This window comes from Budorcas taxicolor, chromosome 2, assembly GCF_023091745.1.
Source record: "Budorcas taxicolor isolate Tak-1 chromosome 2, Takin1.1, whole genome shotgun sequence".
In the NCBI taxonomy this organism is placed as follows: Eukaryota; Metazoa; Chordata; class Mammalia; order Artiodactyla; family Bovidae; genus Budorcas; species Budorcas taxicolor.
The window spans coordinates 169,940,872-169,954,105 of NC_068911.1; the positions used below are offsets into that span (position 1 = coordinate 169,940,872).

General features: G+C 40.6%; 1 protein-coding gene and 1 non-coding gene across 2 annotated transcripts in view; one reads left to right on the forward strand and one right to left on the reverse strand.

The window, feature by feature from the left end:
* Positions 1-13,234, reverse strand: part of STX12 (syntaxin 12) — a 35,970-nt gene that overhangs the window by 12,045 nt on the left and 10,691 nt on the right. Inside the window, exons 2-4 of the mRNA XM_052663708.1 lie at positions 7,567-7,636; positions 5,789-5,888; positions 375-512 (exon numbers count right to left, since the gene is read on the reverse strand). Of these exons, the coding sequence (XP_052519668.1) occupies positions 375-512; positions 5,789-5,888; positions 7,567-7,636 (308 nt within the window). The remainder of the gene's footprint in view (positions 1-374; positions 513-5,788; positions 5,889-7,566; positions 7,637-13,234) is intronic.
* TRNAC-GCA (transfer RNA cysteine (anticodon GCA)) lies at positions 8,978-9,050 on the forward strand. Its single transcript has one exon. It is a non-coding gene; the product is annotated as a tRNA-Cys (tRNA).

The window sequence follows — 13,234 nt, forward strand, 5'->3', positions numbered from 1 at the left end:
TATCTGTTAATTCTTTTCAAAGAGAAGGCTAGTCCAAATAACCTGGCCTTCTACATTCTAGGAAACGGATTTAACCTTTCTTTTTAAAAAGCTTTTAACATAAGATCAATATGACAATGAGAGAGAAAAAAGAAAATTACACATGATTCTACCTGTCATTTTTGTAAATCTTTGTGCATATTCCTTTCCAGTCTTTGACTGTATGTACACTTTTTTAACAAAGGTTATACCAATCTGACATTTTCATAGCAGCTAATGTCCATGTTTATTATTCACAGGGATAGTAAGCAAAGACAAATGGTCAAAAAATTTTTTTAAACTTAGGAAAGAACATCCTGAAATTTGCAGAGGCCTTCTTTTGGAAATAAACTCACAGAAAGACGAGATCCAGCTCTTGCTCGGGCAATGCTCTCCTTCTCCTTTTCAGACACCCTTCTCTGCACAGCCTGGAAACTGTTTAAGGCTGCAGAGAAGTCATTCATGAGACGTTCCTTCTGAAGTTTCTGCTGGCGCTGGGAAATTAAACAAGAACTTAAAATTTCATATTAACCCAGAATCATTTGGTTTTAATTCCCTTTAAAAGCAAAAGTACACCCCCTAAAAATTCCCAACTAGGAAAAGAACTATGAAATAGGCTCTTCCTTAAATGAATGAACTTGCTCTTTTCTTTTAACTCAAATCTCTGGTTAATACTATAGGCCAAGTCAGAGTTCTCCTTCTTTCATACTTACAAACCTGTGAACTAGGTGTCTTTTACCATGTAAGGGAATCTCAGAGGGAACCACAGTTCAGAATTTTAGTTCCCAGGAGAATCTAAAAGCAGAATAAACACCTATGGATTTAGACTGGACTCAAACAGAGACTGTTTCCTTGCTAACATGTTAAACTGTATTCATCTATAGTTAGTTCACAGCTTCCCTGAACACCATAGAATCGTTTGCCTTTACACTGTAGTGAGGTTCAAAATCTTTGAGAACCTAAAAGCTTATTCTGCAGAGTTACAGGCTATGTTTATTTAGCTTACTGATACTATGTCTCAAAAAGCACATACTGAGAGCACTTGCTATAGTCAATTGGTACTATAGGTTATACAGAGGCAAGTATAATCAGTAAGAATCCAAGGGGTCAAGGCCTCAAGAGGTGGTGGACACTAAGGGAAGAGTAAGGCATGAATAGTAGAGAGAAGGGGAAAGGCAAAGCCATGCAAGGTAACTGTGTGAGCAAAGGCATGGTGGCAGAAATTTGCGGAGGATTTATAAAAAGATAGTTTGACTGGAACCAAAGGTTTTTTTCATGAGAATAGCTAAAAGATAAAATTGAAAACATAGGGAAGGGGCTGGCCACTGCAGGTTTTATATTTATTCTTTAAAGATTTGCTTACTTGGCCATACTGGGTCTTAGTGGCACACGCAGGATTTTTGATCTTCGTTGTGGCATGCAGGGCTTCCCAGCTGGCGCTAGTGATAAAGAACTCGCATGCCAACGCAGGAGACTAAGAGACGGGGTTCCACTCCTAGTCTGGAAGATCCCCTGGAGTAGGGCAGGGCAATCCACTCCAGTATTCTTGCCTGGAGAATCCCATGAACAGAGAAGCCTGGCAGTCTACAGTCCATAGGGTCACAAACAGTTAGATATGATGGGAGCAACTTACCACCCATGCACTCAGGCATGCAGGTTCTTTAGCTGTGGCCTGTGGAGTTTTTAGTTGTGGAATGTGAACTATTAGTTGTGGCATGTAGGATCTAGTTTCCTAAGGATTGAACTTGGACCCCCTGCATTGGGAGGGCGGAGTCTTGGCCACTGGACCACCAGGGAAGTCCCCACAGCAGGTTTTATTTTATTTTTTAAATTTATTTTTGGCTGTCCAAGTCTTTGTTGCTTCACACAGGCCTCCTCTAGAGCGGGGGTTACTCTTTGTTGCAGTGCGAAGGCTTCTCAATGCAGTGACTTTCTCAATGCAGTGACATCTCTCATTGCGGAACACAGGCTTTAGAGCTCAGGCTCAGTATTTGTGGCTCACAGACTTAGTTGCTCTGTGGCATGCAGGATCTTCCCAGATGAGGGACTGAACCCGCGTCCTCTGCATTGGCAGGTGGACTCTTAAACACCGGACCCCCAAGGAAGCCCACCTGCTGCAGGTTTTAAATGCCAAGCTAATGAGTTTGGGATTCAACCTCTAAAGAACAAAGAGCAATGAGGATTTCTATGAGGGGACCATGATGTGTACAAAATGATAACTTAGAAAGATGAGTCCACGATGGTGAACACAATGGAATGCAAAAATGAAATAAGTCAAAAAGATGACCACAATAATCAAGGTTTAAGGTTAGGAAGACATGGTATCAGTAATGAGAACACAAAGAAATGAGTCTAAAAAACATTATGCGACTGGCTGTGGGGAAAGGAGGATAAAGTCAGAGGATGACTCACATTTCACACCTGGGAGAGAGATGGTAACACTGAAAGCAAATTTAGATGACGGACTTTTTATCCCATTCCTGAGATTTTAATTTTTACATAAACATTAAATAATAGAGGGGAAAAAACATCATTCCTCAATCTCACTATCCAAAAATACTATCTTTTAAGTATATCATAAACATTTTCCATGTTAACATACTCTTTACAATTTGGTCTTTGCTATATAATACTCCATTAAGTTGATCTAGTAAATTTTATGTAAGCATTCCTTCTAGATTGTTCTATTTTTAACTATTACAAATAAATAAAGCTAAAGTAAGCCCTATTGTAACAGCTAATATTTATACAATGCTTATCACATATCATATTGTTATAACCACTTTATATAATAACTCATTTAATCCATCTATCAACCTATACTATTAAAGTACCTATTTGACAGATCTGGAAAATGAGGCACAGAGAGGTTAAGCAATTTGCCTAGGATCATATAGTAAATGGCAAGGGTAGAATTTAAATCCAGGAAACCTGGCTCCAGAGTGCATAGCTGGGTTTTTTTCCCTTAGAACTTGGAAACATTTGCATGAGTGGAAATATTAGGTCAAAAGGCACAAACTTTTTTTTACGACAGTAAGTACTGTCAGTCAGCTTAGTGAGGGGTTTGGGTGAAACAGAAGGGATTCATTAGCATATCAAAGAGGTGATGTCAGAGCAGGAATCAGCAATATGGGGCAAGTACTTAGAGGTGCAGGGGCAAGGGATTGAAAAAGATTTGGGGACCATGTCATAAAAGTCACAGGAAATTCATAAAAGTAGAAAAGACTCCTGGGGGAGAAAGCATAAAATAACAAAATTAGAGGATCACTGGTAGCACCTCGGGGCACACCCACTTCCAAGAAGACACAGAGTCAGAGAAAGACGCTGAGATGCAACCTGGGGTAAGAGAGACAAAAGGCCAGAAAGGGGTCACCAGAGTCAGGGGACACGAAATCTACTTTGTTGTCTTTACTATGGAAATCATGGGAAGAAAAAGGAAGTTTCAGTAAAGACAGGATGAACAGGAGGATCAAATAAAACAAAGAGAAATGAATAAAAATGCAAAAAACCTCCACTGGATTTGGCAATTAGAAGATCACTGATAATAGTGCATAAGTATGAAAGAAATGTGAAAGTACGATGTATGGTTTGATACAGTCCAGTAGCAAAAAGATGAGTGACAGGGCTAAGGTTAATTAGATAAAGAAACAGTTGAAAAGCAAAAGAATATTCAGCACAATAGGAAGAAGGGAATCCAGGATTTATATTTCACCAGAGATAATACCTCTGTGGATTTGTTTTATGTTCTTAATGATTCAAACTTTGCCAACAAAGGTCCATCTAGTCAAGGCTATGGTTTTTCCAGTAGTCATGTATGGATGTGAGAGTTGGACTATAAAGAAAGCTGAGCACCGAAAAATTGATTCTTTTGAACTATGGTGTTGGAGAAGACTCTTGAGAGTCCCCTGGACTGCAAGGAGATCCAACCAGTCAATCCTAAAGGAAATCAGTCCTGAATATTCATTGGAAGAACTGATGCTGAAGCTGCAACTCCAATACTTTGGCCACCTGATGTGAAGAACTGACTCACTGGAAAAGACCCTGAGGCTGGGGAAGACTGAGGGCAGGAGAAGGGGACCACAGAGGATAAGATGGTTGGATGGCATCACTGACTCAATGGACATGAGTTTGAGTAAACTCCGGGAATTGATGATGGACAAGGGAAGCCTGGCAAGCTGCAGTCCATGGGGTCACAAAGAGCTGGACATGACTGAGCAACTCAACTGAACTGAATGATCCAAGATAATGGAAGGAAACAAGATGCATAATCCAAAAATAATTTCTATTTGATTTTGGAATACATTAGATTTTTTTTTAAGCAGATTGAACTTTCTATTTTGCTTATGCTTCTATTTAACACTTTGCTACTGTTCATGTCCGACTCTGAGACCCCCGTGGACTGCAGCACATTCTGTTGACATCAGACTCTTAGATTCCCTTTTATTTTTTACTGCTAAATCTATCTACAAGTGTGTATTCCCTATGTGGACAGCTGGGAGAGGAAAGGGATGATTTGGGAACAATTTGAAAGAATGAATGGCAAGGGGAACTGGTCCAGTATGAGAAACAACCAACACAAACAGCACACAGGCAGTCAAAGGGTGATTATGTTAAGGTGACTACTTTGTAGCAGGATGACAAAGCACCTGGTTTTGGTTCTTTTCTTTTGTGCAAGGGGATGCCAAAAATCCAAAGACTGAACACATACTTCATTAAACGCCTTGCCAGGAATGAGTTAAACTGATAATATTCAAACTTTTTAAATGGAGATCCAGAATAAAAATGTGACATCTTGACCTAGCATCATATATACACATATGTGTGAAACAAAAGCTTCATGTAACGGTATTTCCCTTAATTACATGGTTACACACTCTGATGTTTCTATTCTGTTTCATTTCTTTTAAATGGTGATCATAATACACTAAAATTATATTATGTTCCAACAGTTACAATTCACAGACAACCCAGGAAGGGGAAATGGTAGGCTTCATCTTTGTAGCCATCAGAGACGAAATATTATTTTTAAAAATTCACTAATAAAAAACAATGTAAGTTCAGTGCTCCCATGAATGGTATAGAAACTAAAGCAAGATAAAATCACAATAGTCTAAGATAGAGAAGATTTTTGTCCTGGAAGAGACAGGATGTGAGGCAGACCATGAACAGTAGGTTAAAAAGTCAAGCTACAATGGAGGGGACACATTTGACTTCAAGAACAAGTGAAGGAAAGGCATGGCATATCAAGGGAACATTGAATTCCAATAGAAACTGTGTCTTTAAAGGATATAAATGGTCACTGAAGAAAATGACTTGAGTAGAGAAATCTTTCTCAGAGCATTTCCTTAACTGGAAACCTACAAAAACGTGACATGAAAGTGACTGCAAAGTAAAAAAAGACGTTTGCTTGAAATTTATAGATACTGGATACAAGCAAACTAGCATCAAGCCAGAAAGCATAAAGCTGCTAATCGAATCCCAACAAGATGCAAACACTGAGATTCTTCTTCAGTTAAGCCCATTTTACTAATATATTAATATATTATTGCTAATTATCACAGCAACTACCCATATTGAGTACCTACTAATACCTTGCAAGATCTGGTACATGCATTCTTTCTGTTGTCACAGTAGATACTTATCCATTTTATGGATAAGGAAATTGAGGTTCAGTTTGAAGGCCAAGTTTGTTTCACATACCGCCTCTCCAAAAAAAACCAATATTTTCCTTATTCAAAATAAATAAATCAAAACCCCAGAAAATACCAACCTGTTCTGAAGTAGATAAAGGAAGGGGCAAGGACCCCAGTTCCTTCAGTAATTCATTTGTTTCCTTGGCAAGCTGATTTGTAGAGTGTTGTAACTGTTGCCTAAGAGAGAAAAGATGTGCTTTAGGATATTCTCACTTCTTGAGAGCTGTTAGGATCAGTCTGGTCTCAGAGCATCTCAAGATGCAGGGAATGAACCTGAAGGAATGGGTTCCCAGATGCTCAGGTTCACAACAAAATTCCAAAAGTACCACCTAGTCAAACTCACTTCAAGTTGTCTTCACGTTACCGAGTAGAAAGAACCTACCTCAATGAAAACTGCTGATTAGGTACTTTAATTCTTTGGGGAGAAAAGAAAAGCATTCTCAGCAGTTCTGATAGAAATACAAAAGCAGCTACCCCCACACCTCAATCTAATAGTTTTAACATGCTGAACTCTCTCCGAAAATTCTCACGCTGATTTGCCCAAGTTCTGCATGGTTACTGTCTGTCACAGTCCACTGACTAGTGACAGAATCCACGCACTGGGGGTTGGATGAAATGTGCATTAGAAGCATAGCTTCTACCCTAGGGAACAACCTCCGAAGATTAACTCCCACGTTTGTGCTTAAAGCTGGTGCTTTTTCAGCTTTATCCTTGACTCCCTACCTATGCTTTATGCTTGACTTTCTGGCTCTTTCCTCCAAAACAAAGAAGCCCTATACTGTGTTAAAAAAAAAAGTAAGGAGCAGAGGGGAAAGGAAATTAAAGAGGGAAAAATGTGTGGGATTGAAAGGTACTGGAAATACAAAAAAGATTCCTTTCAGTCATGGTTTCTCCTACTATCTGGCCATTTCTGCAAAGGTTTTAAGGGAGGACAGAGAAACCACACTACTAATTACTAATATTTTTTCACTGCAAAGGGGTCTCCAAGATAGAAGGAAAAAAAAAAAGCAAAACCAAAAAAATTTTAAAAACCATGAGAGTCAAAACCAACAGGGGGTCAAAAAACAAAAAAACAAAAATGGGCATTTCCTGGTGGTTCAGTGGTCCCCTCTTCCACCAAAGAGGGCACGGGTTCAATCCCTGCTTGGTGAACTAAGATCCAACCAGCCATATGGTATAGCAAAAAAAAAATAACAATACTAAAATAAAAAACAAAAGCTCCCAAAAAGAGTCAATCCGAAGCTTGAGCATCATGGACAGTACTAACATACCCACAGCTACCTCACGTCTCCCTCAAAAAAGCTCAAAGTACTAACAGTAAGTGATTCTCTCACTTCCCAATGTCTAGGACAGGAAACAAAAATAGTGCTAAAGATGAAAACTAGAACTTCTAAGAGCAGAGATAGAGTCAAGGAGGACATAATAAAAAGAATCTATTCCACTATTCTCTCCTCGGGTCATTCCGAATATACTTCTTTAATATTATATACAGCTGGAAATCCAACAGATTAGACAAGCACTGTAGATCATCAGGAGGCCTGTGCCAACAAGGAAGCTCATGTAGGGAGAATGCAGTTTAAGAGTGGTAGGGATTCCCTCTCTACTTCCCTAAATTGTTCTGCTAAGCAGTCCAAGGGAGCAAGAAAAGCAGTCTAAGGACTCTGAGAGGCAAGGGAGATCACAACCCTTTAATGTATTCTGTTGCTCCTCTTCTAGATCCAGCTATGACCTCATGTCCCCACTGCCTCTTGTGCTGACTTCACAGGCCTGCAACCTAAGCCGCCAAGCAGCAAAAGCATTAAGTGTGTCCCCAAAAGGCCCTCACAAATCCCAACCTTGTTAGGAAGCTACTCACAGATTTTCCTGTAGCTTGCTTGAATCCTGCTTAGTTCCTAGTTGGCTCATCAAGTTCTTTATCTGAGCGGCTGGGAAGAGGAGGAAAAAAAAATTTATTAAAAAGAAAAATACATTCATCACAAGCACCCTGGGGAGAGGGGAAGGGATAAATTGGGAGACTTAAGACTGATATATACATACTAACTATATATAAAGTAGATACCTAATAAGGACCTATTGTATAGCACAGGGAACTCTACTCAATACTCTGCAATGGTCTATAAGGGAAGAGAAACTAAAAAAGAGAGCATATATATACATATATATATATACACACATACATACATATATATATACATATATATATCTGATTCACTGTGCTGTACACCTAAAACTAACACAACATTGTAAATCAATTATACTCCAATAAAAATTAAAAAAAAAACCCAAGCACCCTAATTCTCAGATCACTGGTCTCTCCCCATATCCTGAATAAGTATGTACAACTAATAGGAAGCATGCTATGATCAAGACCCTGGTCTTGATCTTCTAAACTATTCTCTTCTAAATCTACCTGTGAGATCTACCTTTCTCCTAGAGAGTAACTATGCCACTAAGCAGAAGGTGGTAGTTTTATTCATCACTCCCAAAGAACTTCCACATTCTCCCAGATTTCCAGTGGCACTGGTTAAAATGTTTGTCTCTTTTGGAATGGCCTTGATACCAAGTATCAATTCACAACAATAAAAATTTAAATTCATGAATACAAAATAATTTTCTACAGCAAACATCTTTGGAAAGACAACGTACATTTACCATTGATAATAAGTTACCACTAGCTGAGCACTTCTATGTGCCAAGTACTATATTAGGAGCTTTGTATACATAATCTCATTCATTTTCATAGCAACAGTCTGAAGTAGATGTATGTTCATTTTGCAGATGAAGAAATAGATTGAGAACTTAAATATCTTATGTAAGCACACACACAAAAAGAAGTAGGGCAAAAAATTCAATCCCAGGGACATCATACTCCAATACCTATGTTCTTTTAACTATGCTGTCTGTAGACAAATAGTACATTGCTTTGTTCAGATTACTCTACCAAGATATTGTGCTAAGATTAGGAATGGTCATATTTGAATCCTAGATGTTTAAGCCCCTAGCCCTGGACTAGGAAAGCAGAGTTCTGGAGGAACTGACAGTCAGAAACAGACTGGCTGGGAATCTGAACACCCTTGTCGCTCACTGACTTCTACAACAGGAATAGAGCCCCTGATTTCCTATGTCTTACTTTCTATTTTCTTTTTCTGTTGGCAGAGAAGATGGGGGAGATTCATTCATTTATAGAGCCTGAAATTTTATTGTATGACTTTTCTGTTTGTTTGCATGCTTGCATTTTAAAAGCACTCACTGTCTTCTACAGGGCTTCCCTGGTGGCTCAGAGGGTAGAGCGTCTGCCTGCAATGCGGAAGGCCTGGGTTCGATCCCCAGGTCAGGAAGATCCCCTGGAGAAGGAAATGGCAACCCACTCCAGTACTCTTGCCTGGAAAATTCCACAGACGGAAGAGCCTGGGAGGCTACATATAGTCCATGGGATCGCAAAGAGTCACACATGAATGAGCAACTTCACAACTGTCTTCTATTGCAAGAAGCTGGAATACAGAACATAGTAACAAAGTACTTTTTGTCCAGGGGAAACATACTTATCTTCAAGTTTCACCAGAACTGCAAGAGATAATCTATCACAACAGGCATAGGGCTCCTCTGGCCAAAAGACAGTTTCCTTTGTGAGGGCCTCTCCTATCCTCTCAGGTTTAACTCCAGTTTCACTTGTGAAACACCAGACTGCTAAATGACTAGCTTAGGGGAAGAAGATGAGGAAACCAGTGCTTACTGTAACAATTTGTATCTATCATTGGAACAGATTATATACAAGGTTTCAATGTCCAATAAAAATGAAACTTCACTTATTAGAATTTTAAATTTTAAAAATTAATTGTGCCTTATGATAGGGTGCTTCTTAAATAACAAAATTTGGGGGTCACAGTCATAACCCTGACCTTAATTTGGTCACCAAGAGTAGTAAAAAGGCAAGCTTAGTAAGGACCAGTTACCTTACAAAAACACAGATGTGTTAATAGCTTCTAAGTCTGTTAAGAAATAATAACTAGCCAAAATCTTCTAGGTAATTGCTGAGTGACTCTACAGCTAAGGGAAACTGAACAACCTAGCCCTTAACAGCATCTAGGAGTTATTTCTCCTGCAGAAAACTAACAAACGGAAACCTCAATTACATGGAGTTGGGAGATCCCAAGGGGGAGCTCTCACACCTACCAGATAGCAGAGCCCAGCAGGAAGACTCCTCTACGCCGATGAAAAGCCATGGACTCTGGGTTTGCTGTATTATTACCAACTTTCTTTTACCCTTTCCTTGCTAGGAGGCGGCTTGCACTTGGCTTGCCCTGATTGCAGCCCCCGAACTGCAACTCTCTGGTAACTCTGAATAAAACTGTCTTTGCTGGAGAAATATCTGGCAGTCTATTTTAGGTCAACATCCGTAGCCCAGATCACTGTGCCATCATGGGTGTTACAAAGCAAAAGTTTCCACAGTCAACAATATATATGTGTGTAACACTTCAAATCATGATTTTATCTTAAAGACCATCTTTTAAGCAAAAATATAACTCCAATTTTATAACAGAAATATAGATTTCACATGATTAAAAAGTTGCCTTTTGACAAACTTTCCTAAAATGTAACTATTCCATTAAACGGGGATTTTTTTAGCTTAATGGTTCCATAGGAAAATGTAAAGCACTATAAAAGATTACATTCTGCTAAAAAAGCATTATGTAAGATATAAATAACCATTTTTCATCACTAAGATGTATAATGTCCTTCTTACCTAAGTCTAATGGGAATCAGAATCAAAGCTATCAACTGACTGGCCAAACAAATAATTTAAGAAAGAGGACAGACATTAGCAGCTACAGAGTGTTCACCATGTGCCAGACACTGGGCTATGTACTTGATGTGGTATAATAAAAAGCACATTTGGTCTTTGTTCTCAGTTCCTGGCAAAGAGTTCCTAAAAGCCTTGGAATTTCCTGAGTGATAGGAGTGTCTTTTGTTATTCATAAAGGGCTCCTTTGGAGCATACAGAGCTTACCTATTGAGGTGACCTGAACCTCAGATATGCAGATGACACCAACCTTATGGCAGAAAGTGAAGAGGAACTAAAAACCCTCTTGATGAAAGTGAAAGTGGAGACTGAAAAAGTTGGTTTAAAGCTCAACATTCAGAAAACGAAGATCATGGCATCCGGTCCCATCACTTCATGGGAAATAGATAGGGAAACAGTGGAAATAGTGTCAGACTTTATTTTGGGGGGCTCCAAAATCACTGCAGATGGTGATCGCAGCCATGAAATTAAAAGACGCTTACTCCTTGGAAGAAAAGTTATGACCAACCTAGATAGTATATTCAAAAGCAGAGACATTACTTTGCCGACTAAGGTCCATCTAGCCAAGGCTATGGTTTTTCCTGTGGTCATGTATGGATGTGAGAGTTAGACTGTGAAGAAGGCTGAGCACCGAAGAATTGATGCATTTGAACTGTGGTGTTGGAGAAGACTCTTGAGAGTCCCTTGGACTGCAAGGAGATCCAACCAGTCCATTCTGAAGGAGATCAGCCCTGGGATTTCTTTGGAAGGAATGATGCTAAAGGTGAAGCTCCAGTACTTTGGCCACCTCATGCGAAGAGTTGACTCATTGGAAAAGACTCTGATGCTGGGAGGGATTGGGGTCAGGAAGAGAAGGGGACGACAGAGGAGATGGCTGGATGGCGTCATGGACTTGATGGACGTGAGTCTGAGTGAACTCCGAGAGTTGGTGATGGACAGGGAGGCCTGGTGTGCTGTGATTCATGGGGTCGCAAAGAGTCGGACACGACTGAACTGAACTGAACTGAGCCCTGACAGCCTTAGGGTGGGTAGGGTTTGTCACCAGAAAGACCAGGTAATTGGCAGGTTGGAAATTTCAGTTCCACCCACCAATCTCTGAGAAGGGAAACTGCGGGTAGGGAGAGGAAGTACAGATTAAACTCTATAAATTCTTGAACTAGATTTGATGAGCTTCCAGATTGGTGGACTCCCCAGGTGGTTCAGTGGTAAAGAACCCACCTGCCAATGCAGGAGACTCAGGAGACACGGGTCCGATCCCTGAGTCAGGAAGATCCCCTGGAGGAGGGCGTGCCAACCCACTCCAGTATTCTTGCCTGAGAAATCCCATGGACAGAGGAGCCTGGCACAGTCCATGGGGTCGCAAAGAATCAGATATGACTAAGTGACCACACGCACACAAGCATTGACTGGTGACCACACGCAGATGCAGGGAGGGTGTCAGTGCCCAGAAAGAGAATAGAAATTTGAGCTCTTCCTACATACCTTGTTCTAGGACTCTCTTCTATCTGGCTGCTCCGAATTATATCCTTTTATAATAAACCAGTCCCTGTTGGGTCAGAGGGTAAAGCGTCTGCCTGCAATGAGGGAGACCCAGGTTCAATCCCTGGGTCAGGAAGATCCCCTGGAGAAGGCAATGGCAACCCACTCCAGTATTCTTGCCTGGAGAATCCCATGGACAGAGGAGCCTGGCAGGCTACAGTCCACAGAGTCGCAAAGAGTCGGACACGACTGAGCGACTTCACTTTCTTTCACTATAATAAACCAGTAAGTGAATGTTTTCCTGAGTTATGTGAGCTGGACTAGAAAACGAGCTGAACCTGGAGAGGGGCTCATGGAAACACCTCCAATACAGCTCACTGGTCAGAAACACAGATAAGAACCTACACTTACAATTGGCATCTGAAGGGAGTGGGGTCGGGGGAGCCTTGTCGGACTAAGTCCTTAATTTGTGGAATCTGATGCTAACTCCAGGTAGTGTCAGAAATGAATTAAATTGTAGGACACCCAACTTAAGTCCAGAGAAACTGACCACTGGCGTGTGGTAAACCCACATACCTGGTGTCAGAAGTATTGAGAGTGGAGAAAACATCAGAAAAGCGCTTTCCCTTCACTCCTGATAAGCATTATCTTCCTGTTGTTGTGCTAGTTGCTCAGTCGTGTCCAACTCTTTGCGACCCCACGGACCATAGCCCGGTGGTTCCTCTGTCCATGGGATTCTCCAGGCAAGAATACTGGAGTGGGTTACCACTCCCCTCTCCAGGGGATCTTCCCAACCCAGGGATTGAATCCCAGTCTCCCGTACTGCAGGCAGATTCTTTACCTTCTGTCCCACCAGGGAAGCCCCTTATCTTTTTAGATAAGCATTATTACTATGAAGACCTACAAGACCTTTTAGAATTAACACCCAAAAAAGATGTCCTTTTCATTATAGGGGACTGCAATGCAAAAGTAGGAAGTCAAGAAACACCTGGAGTAACAGGCAAATTTGACCTTGGAATGCGGAATGAAGCAGGGCAAAGACTAATAGAGTTTTGCCAAGAAAATGCACTGGTCATAGCAAACACCCTCTTCCAACAACACAAGAGAAGACTCTACACATGGACATCACCAGATGGTCAACACTGAAATCAGATTGATTATATTCTATGCAGCAAAAGATGGAGAAGCTCCACACAGTCAACAAAAACAAGACCAGGAGCTGACTGTGGCTCAGATCATGAGC